Raw genomic sequence first — 24,348 nt, forward strand, 5'->3', positions numbered from 1 at the left:
TGAAGATATAGATTCAGAGAGAAAAAGAAAAGCAATATCGATAAACAGAGGCGGACTGAGTCAAAAATTCTTACCCGAAAAAATTTATAGTGGCCTCATACGGCCAAAACATTACCAAACACAAATTCACATTTGTGTTTGGTAATGTTTTGAGAAAAAAAGAGAAAATATATGAAATTGTGAAACGCTTTGAGCGAAATGAAAGACCATGTGACATTGCATGTGCTACAGACCTAAATGAGGCAACGCCGAGAATTACAAAGAATGCGGAGAAAATAAAAACAACTTTCATAGCAGGAACAACTCAAAGTGTAATTAAAATCCATTAGATTAAGACAAAGAATTGGAAGAGATGGAACGGCTGCCATCTGTTTGGATAGAAAATCAAAAAAAAAAAAAAAACAAGTTTGCTTACGATAGAAGCAAAAGCTAGTACTAATCGACAGTTTGGTAATGTTTTGGTTACAAATGTTCAATCTTGGGTGGGTAGTACCTAACCCTATTTTTCCCATAGGGCCTGTTGTTATTATTGCACGAGGGTTTCTAGGAACACAACTTATCGTGTGCTATACGAGGACTGACTATATTCATACACCGCGTTATACGACATGTATACGTACCTTTAACGTATCGAAAAATATAAAAATATTAGGATGAACTATGGTGCATTCTGGTGCACGCGCATACGTAAATGGATAAAAGTACAAAAAAATGCACGCGCATACGTAAATGGCTAAAAGTACGAAAAAATGCACGCGCATTTTTTTCTACTTTGTTGCGATTTCCAGGGTTTCTCCTATCGCCGAAGCTACATGGCATACAAAAATCAGACATGCGCACGTAAATTGACACGCGCATACGTAAATAGACATGCGCATGTGCGAAAGTGCGCATGCCATTACGTATGCGAAAGAAGAATCCTATCAGCATTTAGCCTGCTCAATCCATTCAAGGCCTTATACAGATCGATCAACTATCGATCTGTATGATCGATCAACCTTATACAGATCGATCGAGCCTAAATCAGATCGCTTTACAGGTGCCTGGTCTCCAGATGCTGCAATTTGCAGAACAGCATTAGCATAGGCACATGATGCAAGAAAGCAAGCTTATATAGTATCAGCCAAAAAAAAAAAAAAACACACACACACACACACATCCTTCTCATTTCACCCATCCACTCACTCCAAATTGTATGTTTCTTAAATAGATCCTGCGTTGAATCTATTTAAGCTATCAACTTCTACAACGAAAAAGGCAGTCAGAGGCTTGCATCTTATGGCTACTAATAATCATAATCGTGATCTTTATTGAATTCTGCATGAACTGGTTCTCTTCTCTGAAGAAATTTCAGAGCAGGTCTAAAAATTCGGTGGAAATTTGACAGTGTCATCAATTTACATTGATGACACTGTAAAGCACAGTACGTGACTCTCAGACGGCTGAATCAGCATTAGATCTTCCATAAAACTTTCTGGTACTTCTTTCTGAAGGATCCAGAACCGACAGACCAAATGTTCACGTTAGCCAGTTTCCAATTTCAGAAGAATGGTCGCTATATTCTTCGGAAATATTCATCAGTTGAATACGCCTCCACCATGACCGACTCAAGTGAAAACTGCGGCCTGTAATTTTAATGAAAAAAAAAATTGTTATACTAGAGCCACCTAACAGCTGTTTTGTTCTCTGGTAGATTTGTCAATTCTGCTGGACGAAATGCCAGAGTTTCTAGGGGGTAGAGCCTTGCTGTCCACGCCTTAGACCGACTAACACAGTCATGGAGAAGAAAAAACCATAAAAGTTCCTCGGGTCATTGACGGGATTGGAACCTGGGCCTCTTCCAGCCGATGTGTGTGAGGAAGAACGGTGATTATAACCACTGTGCAACCCTCACAGCTAATTTCAAAGGACAGCCAAAAATGTCTTGCGGTTGCATGAGTTGCTTCTTCAAAGTCGGCATCAATTGGTTATCTACGCTACCTGCCTAATCCCACAATGAATATACAGTCTAATCCCTCCATCCAAAAGTGCTATTCATGCTTTTTCTGAACGGAATTAGGAGGAGAACAAACTTCAGAACGGGATTACCAGTGCAATTGAACAAACTGGTTTATAGTTGTACAAGAGCATGTTGAGGGCGATTTATACAAACATCGTGCTGCCCCAGAATGAAGTATTTCAGAGCTTCAAACTCCAGTTTTCCGAGATCAGCCAACTACATCCTAGATTGAAGAAGCCTCTTCGGACTCTCGCCAGGATTTGAACCCAAACTTACATAAACGAGTAATTTCTGTTTATGTATAATTTGTTGCCCTATCGCAGAAATATTAAATTGATATACGGAGATTAGGAACAAAATAAGAATATAATGTGCAAAGAGAGCTTTAGTGGTCTGTGTTTCACCCAGTATAAATGAAACAACTTGGAATCAATGGAGAAAACCAGCCAAACTTAAAAGCCAGAAGAGCGCATGCGTTATTCTCCATAATTTGATTATTTTTTTTCATATCGCGCAAATAATGAAGTCATTTCAAAAGAAAAATGTTCATTTTGTTATTATCGTTTTGCTTTTATTAGACAATAATGAAGTCATTTCAAATGAAACGTGTTCATTGTGGATTATTTTTGTTGCGCCGACCGGGCTAGCCAGGTGGGTTAAGTGCCTGCCTGGCAACCGAAAGGTCGCCGGTTCGAATCTCGCCTCGGGCTTGATATCACGATGGTGCCGCACCTCCGGTTACGGTTGGATTTCACGGCCACGATACACGAAGAAAGCAGGAAAAAACTGGTTCACATCATACGAAATAAATAAATAAATTTTTGTTGCGAGCATCCATTGATAATCGAATTAAGTTTAATCAGTACTTACCACAGCTGTTTCAAATATTTGAAGGCGTTACCATTTTTGGTGGGAGGTTTTCCCTTAATAATTACTACACTGTCTTCCTAAGGCAAATTAAAATGGAAAACTAATGCTGTTGTCAATGGCTAGTTCAAAGTTCATGGAAGTCGCCTGGGGTTTTCGGCTACTGTTAATAACACTGTCAGTATTTTATTGTCATCATAACGACTTACATTTTTCCTAAAGGCAAATGGCTGTATATACGCACACAACGCGACCCGCTGAGATGGCGAAAAAGACAAGAAAGAGGGACGAATAGCGCTATTGAAATGCTGAACTTCAACGTCTATTTCTTTATATTCGGCTCCGAGTGCCAAGCGTAGTGATTCGAGCGACCTTCCAGCGAATTTTCTAGCGTGCCAATTATTATAAAGAGCTTATTTTTTGTGTGAGTTTTTGCAATCTCCTTAAACTCCTACTGTATATATTAATAACACATTAAAACTTACTAATACAGAAAGGAAAGTCACGTTTCTTTATATTAATCACTTACTAACCCTTTTTTTTCCCCGCTTAGTCACTAGGTGGCACCGCTCCTGCCTCCACTTGGTGGGGCTGGAAACCTGGGAGGAAAAGCTCTCACTCCCAGGGCGAAAAGGAGCAAACAGCATGGATTCTGACAACAAAGTCACAAAATCCTCTAACATGGCCCAATCAACTCAAGAACGTGAATAAATTTGCACAAACATGGCCAAAAGGCAAAAAACCGATATATATATATATGAGATACCCGCTCAAAAGTATCTCATCATTCATTCTACGGGCGAACAGTCCACTGGAAAATTATCCCCTTTCCTGATACAAAAATGTCTGGAAAGAATAGCTGGAACTCCAAAAGCAGTAAAAAGATTAAAATCAGGCGACCTATTAATTGAGACAGCCAATATACGACAGTCAGAGCAACTAATGAAAACGTCCACTTTTGGCGGAATCCCAGTATCAATTACACCCCATAATACTTTAAACACCTCGAAAGGAGTAATCTCTGAATGGGATCTCCTCACTATAACAGAAGAAGAAATATTACAAGAAATGAAAACCCAGGGAGTCATTCATGTTAAAAGAATAACGATCAAAAAAGAAGGAATAATCATCCAGACCAGAAATATCATTTTAACTTTCAACACTCGAAGTCCACCACAGCACGTGAAAGCAGGATACTTGCTTTGTCAAATCCGACCCTACATACCAAATCCTATTTGATGCTTTAAATGTCAAAAATACGGACATTCACAAACAACATGCAGAGGAACAGCAATATGTGCCAGATGTGGTTCCGAGAACACACCAATCAAGAATGCACAACCGAGCACCCTAAATGCCCAAACTGTAGTGGAAGCCACACTGCCTACTCTCGAGAATGCGAAAGATGGAAACGGGAAAGGAAAATCCAAAAATACAAAGCAGAACACAAAGTTACATACCAGGAAGCCAGAAAGACGATACAACCAGCCAACACAAGGAAACTTACCTACGCACAGATAGCTCAAGTAGTACAAATAACCCAGAACCAACAAACAACAGGATCACAAACGGAAGTTACAATCGCACCAAAAGAATCGTTGTCGGATTGGGCACGCAAATGGCTCATTCCCCCAAAACAGCAGAAACGAGAACAGGCGGCAAACACCCCTATCTCAGTTCCACCAACAGTATTTTCACCGCTGCAGGGAAAAACCAAAGAAGATACCTCCATAATAATACACCATGCTGCTGAACATATGGACAGAGCAGGAAAAACACAACAAGAAGATCTCGTTCTAGAAATATTTGCCGAGGAAGATATGGACACTGGAAAGCCATATTTCCCTAAAAAAGACAAACCACAGACAGAAAAATTTAAAACAGTAACGAGAAAACAACCAGAAAACTCATCTAAAACAAAACAATGAGTAGTACCTTTATTCAATGGAATTGCCGAGGTTTCCGTAAGAATGTTGACGATGTTCGTGATTTAATTTCTCAATATCACCCGATATGCTTCTGCTTATAAGAAACGTATCTAAAACCTGACGATACAATCTTAATCAAGAGTTACAGCATACATAGACGAGACCGAATAAATAGTTCTATAGCCCACGGAGGAGTAGCAATCCTTGTCAACTCTCACATACCAGTCCAAGCAGTCCACCTACAAACCACTCTTGAGGCAGTAGCAGTACGTATAGCAACAAATAGTTTGATAACAATAGTATCAATATATTTACTCCCGAACCAAGAAATAAATTACGAAGACTTAGAAGAACTAATAGATCAACTACCCCCTCCCTACTGTATAATGGAGGATCTAAATGGGCATCACCATTTATGGGGAAATACTGATTTTAATAAAAGAGGACATCAAATAGAAAAAGTAATAGATGCCAAAAATCTAATTCTCCTGAACAGTGGAAAACACACGTATTTCCACCTTCCAACAGGAACTAGCTCAGCGATAGACGTTACTTTATGCTCCCCAGCATTATATCCTATTTTAGAATGGACAGTTCATGAAGAACCATTACACAGTGACCACTACCCCATTATTGTCACTTTAACAAAAGACACCCTATGTCAATCCAGACAAAAACCCAAATGGAAATTTCCCAAAGCAGACTGGGAAAAATTCAAAAATTTAGCAGTAATCGAACAACAGAGAGTCCGACAACTAACCATTAACCAAGCAAAACAATATGTAACGAATCAAATTAGCCAAGCAGCAGAACAATCAATACCAAAAACGTCTACCAAACTTCCTCTATTCCCAAAGCTTTGGTGGAATGAGGAATGTACCCAAGCAAAACGAGATAGAAACAGAGCATGGAATATTTTTCTCAAAAGTCCTACCACAGACAATCTAATACATTAAAAAAATGAGAGCAAGAGCAAGATATGTCAGACGGGCATGCAAGAAAGCCTCCTGGATGTTTCGCCTCAATCATAAATAGAACTGCAAATACTAAAACAGTTTGGGATAAAATAAGAAAAATGAACAATAGATACCAAAATTTAGTACATCCAATTATCAATTGGCAAGGACAAGACATAGCTGATCCAAAAGAAATAGCAAATGCTTTAGGTGAAACATTCGCCAAAATATCTGCCACCACATCCTATTCACCGGAATTCCAGAAATATAAAAATCATCATGAAAAATACAACTTAAAATTCTCCACAAAATATGTAGAACAATATAACAATCCACTAACGATAGCAGAACTCCATAAGGTACTGTCACAAACAAAACAAAGTGCAGAAGGTCCAGATGGCATCAATTATATAACGATAAAGAAACTCAGTGAAGAAACTTTACAATCTATACTTCTTTTATACAATATAATTTATATGGAACAAGAGTTTCCTAACATGTGGCATCATGCAATTGTCCACGCTTTCCCAAAACCTGGCAAAGATTCTACTAATCTAAACAGCTACCGTCCAATAGCACTCACCAGCTGCCTAGGAAAGTTAATGGAAAAGATTATAAATTCAAGACTCACGTGGTACCTAGAAAACCATAACCTTTTGTGCCCAGTGCAGTGTGGCTTCAGGAAACATAGATCAAACTTGGACCTCTTGATTAAAATAGAAAACAACGTACGAAATGCTTTCATTAGAAAACAACATTTAGTCATGATATGCTTCGATATCGAAAGGCATACGATACAGCCTGGCGCTATGGCATTCTCCGGGACATATATAACTTAATGCTAAGAGGACATCTCCCTGTTTTCATCCAGAACTTTTTACAGCATGTGTTGGGTTAAACTGTTTTTATTGCCGAGGATCGTTGAGGTTAAATAAATAATTTTGCCCATCTAAAGACATCCGATGCAATTTATCGAACTTCATAACTGAAATTTATGACCACTGATGAAACGAACCATACACGATTAAACCCCTGGCTTGTAGCCGTGAAGGGTGTTGTGTACAGCAATGTGCCTTCTGTATAAAATAAAGAGTTCTTCAGATTTCAATAAATAGTCATTATTCGCCTTATGTATTATTACCTTGAAGCAAATGACTGCTTCAAAAAGACACAATGTTGTTACCAAGGGATCTGGTCCACTATGGGTTTTTTTTTATCCGATTAGAAACAATGATTCGTGCTACGTTAGCACTTGGTATCAGTTTTCTTTGACATGGAAAACGTTTCTTGGAGGTATGGTGTTTTAAAAGATCTCTAGCTATCTGTTTTAGAGGTATCTTCCGATTTTTGTCAGCAATTTATTTTGAAAACAACCCTTCCAGGTTCGTGTTAGGTCTAGCTTGTACCAGTTTATTTTTGCCAAAAGGAAGTTCTCCAAGGCTCTTGTCCTCAATGTTATGCTTTTTGAAGCCAAAGTGAACATTATTGCAGAACAGCTTTCTCCACCAGTAAATCGTGCATGATTTTAGTATTTTTTTTGTCACTCCTAAACTTAAGAATTATCGAACAACAACTGCAACAGACAATTAACCATCTTAGTTCCTGGGCTTTAGCCAATGGGCTTAAGTTTTTTGTTCAAAATGTCCGTTTTTGTGCATTTTTGCCGCGCTTCTCTGGCCCTGAACTCAGGCTTGGACAAAATGCAATTCCTGTGGCATTTTGAAACAAAATTTTTGGGACTCATCTTTGATCAAAAGTTGACTTTCCTCCACCATATCCGTCGGGTTCAGGAAAAAATGCACGAGAAATCTAAGCATTCTCAGTGCTACTCCTCCAATTATTGGGGAGCAGATGGACGCACATTATTACTCCTTTATTGAGCAATTGTGCTCTTCAAACTTGACTATGATTCCCAAGTGTATTCCTCTGGTAGAAATTCCGTTTTCCACTGGCTCTATCCAAACCACCAGAGATCCGGATTGCCACAGGGGCATTTCGTACTTGTCTCGTCCAAAGTCTTTATGTGGAAGCCAGTGACCCGCTATTGATGCTTCGACATGAGCAGTTTTTACAATATGCCATAAAAATAAAATCCCTGCCGGTCCATCTACGTGGGCATCCATTTATATGCAACAATGGGAAAATCTGTGTAATACGCGTAGAATAGCCGTTTGTCCCTTTGGTATCAAGATTCAAGATATAAACTTTACGTTGAATAATATATGCACGTCAGTAGCAAATCCTTCCTCCTTGGAATGTGCAACTTCCGTCTTATGATTTTACTCTTAGGAGCTGGCCGAAAGTTGACACATCTCCATATATACACCGCTAACTGTTTGCAGCACACTGAACCAAAGACCATGCCTTCTTGCCAGTATATACCGATGGCTCGAAGTCTGAAGTGTTTGTGGGATCTGCTTGTCTTGATTCAAACAAAGCTATCTATAATCGGGTGCAGTATGAATGTGGTATATATATACTGCACAGTTAAATGCTATATAACTGGCCTTGGATCATATAAAATCCCACCAGTAACAAAGGTTCATGCTATATACCAATAATCAAAATGTATTACAGGATTTATCAGAGATGAGATGCATTCCTTATCTGGTTTGTATCAGGTACAGAAAATTCTACACTCCCTTTGCATGATCTCTAGCCACGTTGGTATCAGAAGTAATGACTTAGCTTATGCTGCAGCCAAATCAACAAGACCACAGAATCACATTCGCTTGTTGGTTCCACGTACAGACTACCAGCGTCTAATCCACAACAAACTATGTGTATATGATGGCAAGAATTTTGGCCTGGGCACACCACCAATAAGCTAAACGAAATCAAGCCTGTAATTATTCATTTGCTGTCTAGTCAGCGCAGGGTTCCTCAGGAGGAAGTAGTCCTTGTTTGGATCTGCATTGTCACTCGACGCGTACCTATCTGCTGAGGGCTGATGATCGTCCTGTGTGTAGAAATTATGAAACCATTTTAATAATAATCACCGTCTTTGTTTTATCCATCTTATGAGCCTTATACACTCAGACAGATTTTATTGGAAATGACAATATGTCAGATATAATCAAGTGTTCACATCTTATTAATTGATATAATTTTATCTAGAGTTCTATCTAAGACGACGGTTCAGACGCTGATACGCCATAAAACCACTAAACAACCAGATTTCAGTGAAATACATACTTTGCATCAAATTGCTTTATTTTTAGAGCATCCGTAATATTGGTTTGTATCGGACTTCTCGTTACAGACGTCCAGAATAACAGTTTTAATGGGAGCATTCAGTTACTAATCAATTCTAGAAATTAAATAAAAAATGAAATAAGAAATATTGCTGCTTATTGGATAAAGTTTAATATTAAAAGGGAAAAAAAGTTTAATATTAAAACTGTTTTTCATTAAACTGTTTCACATAAAACGAAAATATCATCTGGAAATCTCTCACTGTAGACCAAAAAAACCACACAATATACCTACGCCTTAGTTGCTCTGGAGAGAAAAAAACAAACATTCTTTGAAGAAGAAAGTTGCACATTAGGGGATTTTTAAAGAGGTTTGTGTTGTCCACACAATTTATTTTTCGTTTTTTTTTTTTTTTTTTTCTGAGAAGGTTGAGGGTAGCATGGACCTGACAAGAGGGCTGCATACGGTGTGAGACCTTTTATTCAAAGGGGCGTAATCTTATCCATGACGGTGATGTGACCAATGTTTTCAAATATAGTATAAGCAAATAGTAATTATTCATTATTTACAAATTTAACAGAAAAACGAACTCATCAGAAAGCAAATACTTCATATGTGCGAACCGAGAAAGTTTCTTTTTTGCGTATTCGCTATACTCTCCAATCATCGCACAACAAACACTATTTAGCTCAGCTGCAATATACAGCGTATGGATAGCCTGTTTGATATATAGTATATGAAAAACAATCATAATAATTGACGAATTTCTATTGGTTCGATTTTAATGAATTTTGGGAAGGGTCGGAAAAATTGTTTCACAAAAATCCATCCAATAGGAATGGAGTTATTACATGCGGATGGACGGACGGACAGGGTGGAGACGCTAAGCGCCGTAGGCAAATATGCGAAAGCGCGAAAAACTGCAGAAATAATAATTTAGAATATTATAATTCGAGATTTACATTCAGTGAATGGATGCTGCAGTTAGCGATCTCTGCTATAAAGGTGAATTGGCCTGTAGATCTGCCACATTAATATCAGTCAACTGATGATACGATAATTTCATTCACGTTTGATTAAACGATGGGTTGCATAACAGCAATTCGTGCTTTCCATTTATCTTAGTTTGTTATGCAAAGGAGTTGCTACAAGGTGGGGTGTGCTGTTGTTGTGCGAAGACTAACAACCGCAAGGTAACAACGCCAAATGTAATTGGAGAAGTTGCGGCAGGGTCCCGAAATCAAGGGCAGCCAAAAAAATAATGAGGCAAATAAATAACTTTTATGATTATTATTAAGTACTGTTTATTTATCCCATTAATTCTGACAAAATCAGGGGAAGTACCAACAAACAGGTAGGAAGGCAAGCCTAATTTTTTTAAAGGGTGTTGTTCCCTGAGATGAATATAAATGATACAGTTTTAACAGACATAGATACATTGTCAAATACGTACGTACATTATTATACATACGTGTACATTGATGTTATAACATGATTACTACATTCAAAGACTCTTGAAAGTCATTGAGCGACTTGAAGCAGTCTTTCTCTTCATATAAGGTCCTCCAATTTTTCGCCACTTCAAATTTGAGGTTTTTCTGTTCAAATGACTTCTTCAAGTTAGTTTTTCCTTAAATCGTACGTTATACTACCAATTTCCAAGGTGACCAATTCTTCAAAGAATTGGGCAGCCTGCTACACAGTCTCTGATTTCTGAACTGGTGAATGTTAAGACGTTTACCTACTTAAATCGGTAAATGGGGCATTCCAGGGAAGACCCCAAATTAGCGCCATGCAACGATTTAAGATAGTATTAGTCTTAGCCACGTTCTCCTGGCTGATTGATTCCCCTCATGCAAAAATATCATTGGTGAAATATGGCTGGATCAGGGTTAAAAAGACCTTATTGAGGAGGATAGAATTTACCCAGACTGCACAACGCGCGAGATGATTATCATTATATCTATTTATTTCTCCTAAGATATACCTTGTTACAGCCTTTGACTAAACTGTTTTTAAAAAAAATAATAAATTTGCCCTGTAGCTTTTATAATGGAGATTAAAATTTAATATTCTATATATTAATTCTGATTAAAATAACCATGTTCATTATTACAAAAAATATTACGCAATAATTTCTTCTCTGTCTCTGTGTTTTGGGGTCAATGCCTTCATTCCGGATGTGATCTAATTTGGGTCAGTTTACATCAGAATCTTAAACCCGCATTTTCATGTTTAGGATTCTGATGTCCAATAAATGAAAATCTACACAAACAAACATATAAGGAAAGGATTTTTTTTTCTTATATGCTTTTCTTGTGCAGTTTTTCAGGGTCGATGTTAAGGTTATTGTACATCTTGATAATGTTCACCGAAAAAAAATCTTTGTAGGTTGTCTAATTTAGTGACTGCACTTTTGGAGGGTTGTTCTTCTGTAATACGTCTTTGCCACGCTGTTGGTCTTGTTATCCAGCATTCTAATTTTGGTGTATCCAATTGGAAGTTGGGAAACTGCAAGGTTTTCGATATCATTATTCGTCTCGAAAGTGTGACGCATATTGTTGCACACATTCTGTTTTTATGAACAGAAATATCTGTTGTTTACGAGTAGGGAGCCGGGGGACCCTAAATCCAGCACTAGTTACAAGACATCACCATAAATGAAAATGATTCTGGCTTCTTATGTTATGATATTTCAGATATCCTGGTATCGAAAATCATGAAATTTTCAATCTTATTAACTTAAAATTGACTTCCCAATCTTTGCTATATTTTGTTTGGTTATTTCCACTTGGGCAGAATTTTTCATTGCTCAAAAAGATAACTGTCAAATCAAGATTGCTTCTGCTGTCTGATTTGCAATGTGCCATACAGAACACCTTAATTGTTAAGTTATACCGCCATTAACAACAAGATAAATGGATGTCACGTCACCAAGAAGATATCATTTATAGCTAAGTGAGGGCGGTATCTTTGGATAAACTAATCGGTTTTATGTGCAGCTGGTCCAAAGGAACACAAAGTACAATTCCTGAAAACCAACAGTGGTGGAAGGTTAAAATGATCGTATTACTATGCATAATAATTAACATACAAAGAGGCAGGAAATACGAAGTTGCATTCTTAAAAAATCAAAATTGCAAGAAGATATAAATTTCTTGAAGGATTTCAGTCCTATAGCTTTTGGCGTCAGAGAATCGTTCAAGGGGTAACGTTGAGTTTGTTGAAAATATTGATTACATTGTTAGGGAATATACGTTTCAGGTTACGAATGTTGGTCAGCATGCTTCTGAACCTTCTTGAGTGATTTTTAGAGTATACTATAGTACTTGAGTACCGTGTATGGGTTGAAGGTTGAAAAGACTGAAGACACTTGTTGATGCTGGACCTGAATATCTTTAAATTGTAAGTTTCGAGGAAATACATGTGAAGGAAGGTTGTTCCACAAAATAAAAGGAGAGATAAATAAAGAAAATAAAAAGTTACTTTTATCACCCCAGAACCGAACAGCGAATGGATGCCGAATAGTTCAAGCACGTGTCTGGATTGGTTTGGAAGAGAGTGGTGGAATCACAAATGCTAATTCGAAAGAATGATCGAATAAATGTATTTTAAGTACCGAAACAATTAAAGTTGACTTGGCTTCAAAGGATTGTAGAAAATTAAATTAGTTGAGAATCAATTATATGCTTTAAAAGGAACTCTTAAAGAGTCACTTTTAGAGCATATAACCGCATCCCTTTAGCCAATATTCAATCTCTCACAAATTTCTGAGATTCTAGGTGATACAGATAACCATATCACTAAAGTATAAAGTACAAGACAACTGATATATCAAGTAATATACACAACATGATGAATTCTGCTTGGAAATGCCAATACTTGCTGATACACACTACCTAATATATTTTTATATTTGTAAAAGCATTATTATTAGTATTAGTAGTGGCAAATGATACAAGAAAGCAAGCTTAAAAAGTATCAGCCAAAAAAATTCCACATCACCTGTCCATCCCCCTCCAATAAATTGTCTAGTTTCCCCTTGAATTTATTCAAACTATCCGCTTCCATAACAACAGATGGAAATTTGTTCCGACAATCAACTACACGCTGGCCGGAGGCAAACTTCCGCATATCTATCCTGCAACCATCCTTCCTTAATTTGAATTCATGCCCCCTCATGTATGTAGTCTGAGCAAGAATGTCATCAGCATTGAGTTTATTCAATTCATTCAAAGCACATCAAACATCTCAGTCATATCACCTCGCATGTGCCTAGTCTCCAGATGCTGCAATTTGCAGAACTGAAGCTTTTCTTGGTAAGACAACCCTTTCGTTCACTTTACCAATCTCGTTGCCTTTCTCTGCATCCTATCAGACATTAAGCCTGATATACCTTCATTATTAAACAGATAAAACAAAATTGGCCCAGTACTGAACCCTGGAGGAGTCCCCTAATAATATTAGTCAACGAAGAGCAGTGTCCATTAATAACCACAATCCTCTCTCCCACTCAACCAGCCCTTTATCCATAGCAGTAACCTGCCCTTAATACCACACTGTTCCCATTTGTGCAACAGTATCAAAAAGTGTTCCTAAAAATCTAAGTATATGATGTCAAAATCATTTTTTGCATGTAGTTCCTTTGTTACTGCATCATAGTATCCAATCAGATTGGTTAGACAAGACTGCCTTTTAACAAATCCATGCTGTGACTGCAGTATAACTACATTCCTGTCTAGATGGTCCTGCATTACATTTTAACCAGTGACTCCATTATTTTCCCTGGAACAGACGTTAAGCTAATAGGTCTGTATTTACTGTCACCTTTTGAGCCCCCCCCCCCCTTGTGAATAAGGGATGCATTCGCACATCTCCAGTCCATAAGGACCTCTCTCCAGAATCCAAAGATGCTCTCATAATTATGGCTAAGGGTTCGCTTACCGCTTCCTCTGCTTCTGTTAATATAATGAAAATGATAGATATCATCAACCACAGGTGCTTTTTTATGTTTAGCTTCAACAATTTCTCTTTCATTTTCCTCTCAGTTATCACAAAATCATTTAACTGCCTCTTAGAGTTGAACAAACTCCTGGTAGCCACTTTCTTAAAGAATTCTTCATGCGTAAATGTAAATGCAAAATACCTATTCAATTTGTCAGCAACCTGAGCAGGATCATCAACAGTTAAACCCTCAACATCAAGTGGACTGACCTGATTCATCTCCTTCCTCCTACTGTTAATGTACATAAAACAGTCTTGGCTGCTTTTTCTTTGCATTCTTTGCCAGAGACTTCTCGTAATGTGCCTTCTCCTTGGTGACATGATTACAGGCTAACTTCTAACTTCAATACGCTTCTGTGTAGCCTGATACTTTATGTGCACCTCATGCATATTTCTTCTCTGCCATGAGTCTCATTAGTTCATCTGACATCCAACCGGTTGGTTGGATATCCCGGCCACGATACACGAAGGAAGCAAGAAAAAACTGGTTCCTTCGTGTATTGATCACATCATACGAAATAAATAAATAAAATCCAATAAATTCGCAAAAGTCTTGTTATTGTCTAAGCCTCGGAGAGTATTTCTTAGTTGGTATGAAAAGCCTAGTAGCTTCCATGATTACTTCTTTGAATGCTTTCCATTTAGAATTTGCTGTTGGTAAAATCATCAGTTGGTCCCACTGCATGGAATTTAAGAACTTTGAGACCACTGCAGTCACCCTGACGAAAACAAAAGCCCTTCCCTTTACCCTTGACAGTAGTTGTCTTTAATTAAATTCCACATTAGTCACTGGGATTGCTGCCACCTAGAGATCGCTGCAGATTCTTAATGCATGATAAATCGTTGCTGATAATCATATTAAAAATATTGCTTCCTCTTGTTACACTAAAAAATATTCATCCAATAAATGGCCGACCGGGCAGGTAAGGTGCCTGCCTGGCAACCCAAAGGTCGCGGGTTCGATATCACGATGGTGCCGAACCAACCGGTTGGTTGGATATCCCGGCCACGATACACGAAGGAAGCAAGAAAAAACTGGTTCCTTCATGTATTGATCACATCACACGAAATAAATAAATAAAATCCAATAAATTCAAAAAAGTCTTGTTATTGTGTGAGCGACTAACTCAAGTCCCAGTTATTGGGAAGTTAAAATCCCCCATTATAAGACAGTCTGATTTTCTAGCCGATTCTAATTCTCTGTATGGCTGTTCGTTATACCCACTACAGTCATTAGGCCTATAGTTCATTCCTACTCTTATTTTTGCTTTCCCAGTGCCCCTGTCATACCGACTGCTAGCCACCCATGTCGACTGGGTGCAGCGCCTTAAATTTAATATGCTTTTTAACTAAGAGCATAACCCCCTCTCCTGTCCATCTCTCATTTCTGTGCCCATTATACTCACCCAATATTCAAATTCTGTGTCCCTTATGTCGGAGTGATACCATGTCCCCAATATCTCTACAATATTTCTGCATTTAACGACTTCATCAAGTTTTTGCAAATGCGATAATAAGAATAACATAAATGGGATTAACAAGGTGCAGGGTCTAGCTTCAGTAGACCATGCACCTTCCCCAATAGCAGTATCAGTCCATCGTGGAACACTTTTGACAAGCTTGCAGCAGAGTTGTGTAACAAGTCCACCTTCGGCGCGGTCGATAATTCGGCTGTAGAAGAGGAACCTATCGACTGCGCCCTGATCCGCCGATCCATGTTGTCCCAAAGATATTTAATTGGATTCGGGTCTAGACTTTGTACCAGTCAGACGACTTGTGGGACTTAGTTTTCCTGAAATTGAATTTTTACACTATTGAATGGAAGGGAGGAGCAATTTTCAGACTGCCAGGGTGTGGACACAACAGAGTCATCTTAAATTTCAGTATACCGCATGATACCATTTGGAACTACAACCAATGATCCGAACGTGAACTACGGGAAGCAATCCACACCACGATCCCACCTGTTATGAACTTCGTTGTGGGCGCAATACACTACGGCAGTTGCCATTCACGTTCCATAGCTATTCCCCATCCCAACACACTCGACCGTTTGATCTGAAGGTTGATTAATGCGAGTGACCTCTCAACAGAACCTGTTCCATGGTGTAAGAACCATGGGCTACGCACCCACTCCAAACGATGTCCAATATTCATTTTTGTAATGAATTATTGAAAATAAAATATTTTTTTACTTCGTCGGCTACAGTTGAATTATCAAAGTTCAAAAGTCAGGCTGTCGCACACAGTAACATATTTCAAATGACAAGAGAGAGAGCTCCTTTAAAACTTCTAAGCACCTTTCCGTGATCGTCCTGTTTGTTTTGACATATACTACACACTTTGAAACATGTTTCTGCATTGCATATTACATATATGTCGTTCGTATGTTCACTATACTGGGAAGGATATCCTAATACTTTTGGTAGGGAAGTAATACAGATCACCAAAGCGGCGTGTTGTGTCAGTTAGATCTTCAGTCACTGAAAAGTTTTTGTTTGTACAACTGATGACTACGCAACAGGAAACTAATGTCGAGTGTGACTGATGCTCTCCTCACCCACGAGGTAGTTACGAGTACAGGAAATACGTTATCAGAAATGATAAAAAAGACGCATCGTGGCTATTGGGAATGCCTTCCAGCAGTTTGCAACCAGAAAAGAAATCAAATCCACCATAATACACTAATGACTTAGCTTTTATCGGTACAAGAACATTTTCACCGCTTAATTCATCTGAGAAATTTTCTTCTGGATGTTTTACAACTATGCTCAGAAGCAATCTTTGATATGATACGTACACAACTTACCATTCTGCTGCAGGGAGGTAAGAGATCAATTTTCATACCCTCCTGTGCAGAGAAATTTCCGATATGTAGGTGTTTCTTTTTCTTGCTTTTTTTTTTAGCTACAGTACAAATCAGAATTCTCAAAAAGTGCAGCACCTGGTGGTGTCATTAGGTTACAAAGGTATCACTTTAGAGAGATGCAGCAAACCATCCTGGAGAAACCAATGATAGATTATAATTCCACTTTAAAATAATCTGTCCAAGCATTGGTGCAGAAATTATATGGACATCTTTGGTAATAATTCTCTGGCTTTTAAGACTTCGTACGCCAGCAGATACTAAACCTTTGTATAAGCGGTGACCTCTCGTGGCCAACTAGAGCAGAAGTTATTTAACATTAATGGAACTCACAGCGAGATAATGGAAATGCTGGAGGAATTTGAGAAACATTATCTACAAGAAATAATTAGACTGTGAAGGGGCGTGGAGAGATATCTCGGGTAATGGAAACCTTTATGAAAATGACACAAATTAAATACGGCCTTGACCCGAGTCGACGGAAGAACGAATACCAAACTAGCACAGAAGCCGTGTCGATAACAGGGACACGTGCACCTTCGCGGCTTCCTTACGTAGATGGAGAGATCTCACCGCCATTAGGGTGATCCTCCCAACGCTTTTAATCACGCTGCCGAATAATTGCACCCCCGTGGAAATATAATCAAATGCGAAAGACGGGCGAAGTACTTAATGAGATACGCGAAAGTCCAACGGAACTCGCGGATTGGTGGTGTGGGACGGAAACAAACGACAGTAGGATGAAATGCGTGAGAGACGAAAAGAATTTGTTCTGGGTTGACAGAGCAATCTCATTCATGTGCCGGGATTGTCCCCAGCCCGGAATAAATACGTAGCATAATTTTGATCCTACAATGGACTACAGCTATCTGGCCCCAAGTTTTGGGTGAATATATTCAATATGTAAATTCGTTTGGGAAGGAAATATCTGTTTGGTTTCTCCAAAGTGAAATTTAAGAAACTGCTATGCATTCACCAGGATGTTCGTAAAGGAATCGATCGAATAAACTTATGGAATTCGCTTTCAAGGGTAACGATTGTCCAGCCTCAATGTTCAGAAACATTCTGAAGATGTTTATGAACATTGAGGCTGGATCCACGTCCTGATCAACGTCCAAATAACACTACGAATAGAATCAACTGACAAGCGTAGCACAGTTTGTTCAACTGGACACTGTCCCAACTAATTACATCCCTGAGTAAAAAAAAAAAAAAAAAAAAATTAAGAAATTCCCTTTCAAAACGGGCAGCAAAAAAGGCAGTGACGTTTGCTGTTTGAATGAAGAAGTAGCCCTTCTTTAGCGCGCGTGAAAATCCAGGAAAACTACTTCCACGTGTGCTCTACAAAAGTGGGAAAGACAAACGTGAGTGATGAACAAAAAAAAAAAAAAAAAAAGCACAACTGAAGACCTGTTTAAAGGGGGAAGAAGAGATTGGAAAGATAAGGAACTTCCAATAGTGCATGCCACGGACGAAACCCCGCGTATCTTTTCCCTTAAAAGTCGTCTACGTGCTATTTCTGAAATTCTTAACTTTCGGGTTGATCCTCGAGTGTTCTTTGTAAGTTTATGATTTAATTTAAACACAAAAGCGCCACCTTCGCCTCTGAACGAGAACAAGATTTTTCGCTTACGCCGTGAAGATGGTAAGAATAAGTAGTGGACATTAGGAGATATCAGACACCTTGAGTGACGACCATATATTTATACATCAGAATTTCAGATTGTGGCGAGGTAAGGGTAGCTGGCGCGCGCCTCCCAGTGGTATTCATGAGGCAGCGATAACGTAATGTACGCATCACGCTTTCAATCTGTTAGCTGAGTCAACTCATTGTTATTCGGGTGCCCATCGCTCGCGCTTTCACTCGCTCCACGTCCAACAATCGGGGGAGAGAGAGAGAGAGGAGGAAGGGGAAACTGAAAAGACAGTTTTTTCCCCCCCTAAAACAGAATTTTTATTTCGGGATCTCGATAGTGTTCGTTGTGAGGAGAATTACGATCCCGCTGTGTTCAACGTTGGCTCCGAAATTACGCCGAAATAGCTGTAATGGCCTTTTTCAATATTCTGCCGCATAAAGAACAGATAAAGTGAGGACATTGTGCTGGCGGAGCGAAGACGAACATCAACCGTGATGTGGATACCGCTGATAACCTAATTGAATGTGTTCGGACTGCTGTTGGTCACAGTCGTTTCATAGGCACGGACCTTATCTGTAGGAAGATGAGGATGTAACCACCGCTCGTAGCTGTAGAGAGAGAGAGAGAGAGAGAGAGAAAATTTTGACGCACGAGGTATTTTTCCTGGAGTCAAACTACAGTGCAGAAGTTGCTGTGATATTCTAACGTAGTTATTGATTTTAAGACAGATCGATGGTGTTTTCAGGGTGATGAAACAAAGCTTCAAGTGCTCTTCTAATCCGTATCTCATTGAATGGATACTGCAAACGATACTTCAGATAGCAATGGAAACCTTTATGACTGTCACCGTGTGTGCACATAATAAGTGTCCTTTTTAATCTGCTATGCTAACGCGGTATAACAGGATAACTCCAGGATATCGGATGTCGTAGAATTGGGAAAGTTTAAAACGTAATATTAATTTAAGAGTGTGTTGTTGCGGTGAAGCTACTTTTACAGGAGACAGACACGCTTTATCAACAGCCAGTGATGGCCATTAAAAAAAAAAAAAAAAAGTTTTGAATATCGCGCTTAAAATAAGAACCCTGAAACCACTCAAGTTCTTGTAAGGGTTGGGCAGGTGACGGTTAAGTTCTGTCCTAGGCAAATCATGAACAAGGACATCCTCGCAGTGTTTACTGATGGATGACTGCATTCCCACAGTCAGTTTAACCAGAGTAATTCGGGGACTTGATTAGCCCAAACTCGGGAAGTCGTTAATCACGGACATTATAACGAGGGGAAGGGGGGGGGGGGAAAGCAACGTTGCAACAAAGGCGATTTTTATACAGCGCAGGAGGGTAAGGGGAAGCGGGCGATTTGGCAGATAGCGGGAAGTTGTTTCGAAGATGTCAGTAGACAACCATAAATAGTAATTACAGATTGTTACAGAGGTGGTTAGGAAAAAGGTGGGGGGATACAAAGTTAAAGAGAGAACAGAACTTGCATAACCCTCAGCGAGTGAGACAACTTAGAATCAATTTTCGAAGTCAAAATTCAGAAAATGGCTGAAGCAAATCAGTGGTTTTAAAAGCGTCAACAGTGGTCCTTTGCGAAAGTGGGTCTTTGACTTAACCAGATGTTTAAGGTAAGAACAAAAACCCGGATGAAGATAGATGGAGTGAAAGAACCAGTCCAGCTGCGAGAGGATTATTTAAAGAGTACTACCATAAACAGCTCACATCTTGACTTTCCCAGATGCACGCTGATAAGGTTAAAAGCACTACACAAGCTGTCTGATCTTTCTGGTTTAACGTGGAAATTTCCCTTAAGCATGCGAGAGAGAGAAAAAAGAAGTCAGTTGAATTAGGCTTAGAGTTAATGAAGCTAATAATTGATTCTCAGAATTTTTTTCTTTTAAATTCTTCTTATTAATTTTTTTCCCAACCTCTGGGATTCCTAGTAGCAGAAAGGTTGGCTAACGCCTGCCTCGTAATTACGCGATTTTTACTTTCTTTGAAATGTGGCAAGCCAACTGATTAAGACTAATTATGTTAAACGAAGCTTCAACCAACTCCGTTTTTATGGCTCCAAAGGATTCTCCAACCGCTCTGCTCTACGATTACATTTTTTTCCCCTCGTGATGCCGATTCGGTTCAGTGGTGTTAATATTAATGAAGGAACACCTTAATCACAGCATTTTAATGTCGCAACTATTTCCAGGCTGTTTATCATCAACACTACCGACATCACTTGTATTCATCGCACATTTAAAAGAGCTGGAAACACCGAGTTCGGCCGTGTGAGAAAAGAAAAGGTCGACCATGCCTTTTTAATCGGAGACAATAAAATAAAAACCAGCCGAGCGTGTAAATATACCTGTAAAAGCGAGAAGTAAATAATTTTACAAAAAGTTATTTTTCTATTATATAAGCCATATTGAGCTTAAGAAAACAAATCTTAATCCACGAGCATCTCAACTGTTCCTTTCCGAGTGAAGAGCTCCGTACGGTGTTATTAAGGCAGTCGTAACAGTGTGGCAGGCGAGGTGAACACAACGTTGCTTGTATCGGTTGGAATCCAGTTCAAGGCCGGGTACTTTAATGACTATGAGGGTATAGGCCAGGTGCGCGTGCGCCGTTTTTGAAATCTGCCGGCTGTGATTTTGAAAACTGGAAGTCATCAAACCTATCACGCAATCGGTCTTGGTTCGGAGCACGGCGGAACTGACGACGAATAAACAGGGGTTCTGATAACAATATCTGAAGGCCCAAATTGCTATCACGTTAGGTTGAATTGTTTTTCGCGTTAAGAGCAATGGCGTAACGGAATTTACTAAAAAAACTGCAAAATTTGTCAGGAAGGGAGTCCGTGATTAAAAAAAATAAAAAAATAAGATAAAAATACCGTCCCCCACAATGCTGGATAAGCGGACCTTTCCGCTATGTCACTGACTGAAGCGCTATAGTGGAGAGAAATTCTTCGTTAGCTCTCTCTCATTCCCTATACCTTTCACCCACATAATTCGTGGTACCGACTGCTTACATAAACAGTTTTTTTCTTGATCAATAGTTTGTTGATAAGACGGGTGTACTCGTAGAGTGAGTGCGTTGCGGAATATTCAATGAATGATTTTGACCCGCCTGTTGAAATTCTCTCTACTATAACTAACTCTGCCACCACTTCAAAACGCAAGCCCTATTAGCAGGGGCGTTCAACATGTAGCCCGCCTGAGATTTATATATAGGGGTAACTTGGGCACACAATGAAATAGAAAAGTTTTTTTTGGTGATAACTGCTATTAAAATTCACAGTTATTATTATTTTTTTGTTGTTGTTGGATTCATTTTTCCTATGAAACATGCTTAATTATGAAATTCCTGGCACCCTATATTAGTTCACACCAGATTCTTCATTAACGAATAAAAAATCCTTATCGAGCGTTTCATTTTACCCCATCCAAGGTTGGTTGGTCACAATGAAACGTAATATTTTCAACACACTTTTTTCTTCTTAGAGAGCTGACTTTACAGTCACGTACTTCATCTTTGGTTCCCATCACTTCTCCTGTGAAGAAGACATTTTTTGCTCCCAAAATATCAAACCGACAAATAAAAAAAAATTGTTCTTGTTTATACTCCGGCACGACAACCAGGTCAGTGAAGTTTACAATAAATCAATCAATATAAACGTTAATCGTATTTAGCAGTTACGGGCTTGAACCCCGGTCCAACTCAAAGAGCGCGTGCTACTGCACTCATGCACTAACCACTCGGCTACGTCAGGGCTAAATTCGCTATCCTGAAATTTTCATCAAACTTCGTTCAAATCAGACATACAAAGCACTAATAAGAAGTCACGCGGGACGTATAAATATTTTCTTTATAGTGGAATTTTAGTTAAAACGGTATTCGTTGTAAAATGTAAGTTTATATCCAATTTTATTTACAATAAACTGTATATAAAAGTGGAAATAAAACTTGCCTAGAAGTAAAACTGAGAAATTAATATTAATCAACTCGTGTTCTTCATTATTAAATGGTCTCATAAGTTAGTATATGACTTATCTTTCTCTGGTAAGAGTTAATGAAATCCGAACTTATTTTAAAATGAGTGCTGATGTCAACCTTGAATGCTGATAATTTGTAAAATAATCTTTACAACTTCCTCGTTATAGCAGTATAGACACTGCCGGACGAAAGTATTGGAGGGTATACGGCGGGGTACACAGATATTCTTTTCAAACTATTGTTCACCAAATATAAAGTAACCTAAACCAGCTTATATAATCTAAATAAATTTTACATTATGATTGACATCAAATATATCGAGAAGAATTAACAGTATATTATACTGAACTGACAACAAGAACACTAGTAGCTACCGATCACACCTGTGAAGAGTTTAGTCCTTCAACCTGACGCTTCAACGACTGCTTTATCGCACTTATACCCATGTTTATTGACACCAAACAGGCTTCAAAAGCAAGTTAAATCCTGGTCTAGCCAGTCATGGAAATAAAATTGATGTTACCCCAGTTATTTCTCGTTTTTCATTCTGCTAACACACAAACTGGCCTTAGAACAGCCGTAGAGCATATCCGCTATGATCTGCGCTGCTCTATTAATCAGAAAGTAGCTCATGGTCTAGAAATAAATACTCCAGTTATAAAAACTGCCCACTCATTAACTGTGATGGATATTCAGTTGCAAAAATGCACCGTCAGCCATTAACCACACGGTTATTAATTGCATCGGCATATTTCGTAATTAAAGCATCACGATACAAGAACATTATTTGGCCAGCTGCATTTCATTTCTTTAGGTGGTGGTGGCAGTCTACATTGCGTGCCTAAGACTGGTTAATCATCTGTAAACTTAGTACGGTGTCAATGACTCCACATACACTAATTTCCGGTTAGTTATTAATATCTATACAAGTGGTATTGTAATCTTGATTTAAACATGGTCGCTAAACTATGCCCATCATCACGAAAACCAAGCAGTTAGGCGAAGTTTAGAGAGATCAAGCGCGAGTGAACATGCAACTTAAAAAAACCAATAAACTGCAAAAAAGAAATTCAAGTCAATGTGTTTTGTTTGCAATTGGTGCTTCGGTATCTTATACTACTGATGGACAGTCAAATTAATGGAAACTCTGTCACAAACTGCGTGAAACAGATTGATATTAAGATATACTGGTGGCGTATGTGGGGAAGCTCTGAAAATAAAAAGGTTACCTGGTTGGTGCGTCCTCTAGTGGTGGATTGGTTGAGGTGTCCTTGACAAAAGCAGTTACAGTTGCAATCGTTTGCCGTGCGTTCATATCGACAGAAATCCTCCATAAAGAGGGTTGTGAAACCTGAGCTCCGAGGATTCTAAGACCACTCTTAACCCTTGCCCTGAAAAGAAAATAATAATAATTCCTGCAAACCACAAACAATGTGATCAAACTTAGATAACAAATACCTCAACTACTCTACAAAAATATTGAAATATCTCACAAGGAGAGCAAGTGTTTGCTTACTGAGTGAGGTTCAAGAGTAAAATTAATACAGATGACTTACCTGAACACCTACGCTGTTCATTCGATTTTGCCACTTTGTGAGATTGTTTTATATTTTTTTTTATAAAGAGTTCATTCAACGTGTACAAATAATATACACAGTTCTCATTGATTTTAATATTGGGATGCTACTATTAATTAAGGATTTGCTCGAACTGGTAATCGAAAATGATCATCTTAATTTTGGATTTTTTTTTTTTTTTTTTTTTTGTATGTTTAACAACTGGAAAACTTTTACCTTAAGTTTAAATATAAACTTATCTTGTTTTGGTGTTTTCGAGCCCGCTTTGCTGCTACTCATGTATTTCTTTCTGTTTCATTCCAACGTCTAATTTCCAAAAATTTCGGAGTA

The 24,348-nt window shown here is 38.6% G+C and overlaps 1 protein-coding gene across 1 annotated transcript in view; it reads right to left on the reverse strand.

Moving 5' to 3' along the window:
• The window catches only part of dtn (transmembrane protein 132C dtn), a 174,370-nt gene that overhangs the window by 57,160 nt on the left and 92,862 nt on the right, over positions 1-24,348 (reverse strand). The window contains exon 3 of the mRNA XM_090389350.1: positions 23,671-23,832. Coding sequence (XP_090245476.1) covers positions 23,671-23,832 — 162 coding nt within the window. The remainder of the gene's footprint in view (positions 1-23,670; positions 23,833-24,348) is intronic.

This window comes from Mastigoproctus giganteus, unplaced genomic scaffold (assembly GCF_048544385.1).
Source record: "Mastigoproctus giganteus isolate SK-2022 unplaced genomic scaffold, ASM4854438v1 scaffold_15, whole genome shotgun sequence".
Lineage (NCBI taxonomy): Eukaryota > Metazoa > Arthropoda > Arachnida > Uropygi > Thelyphonidae > Mastigoproctus > Mastigoproctus giganteus.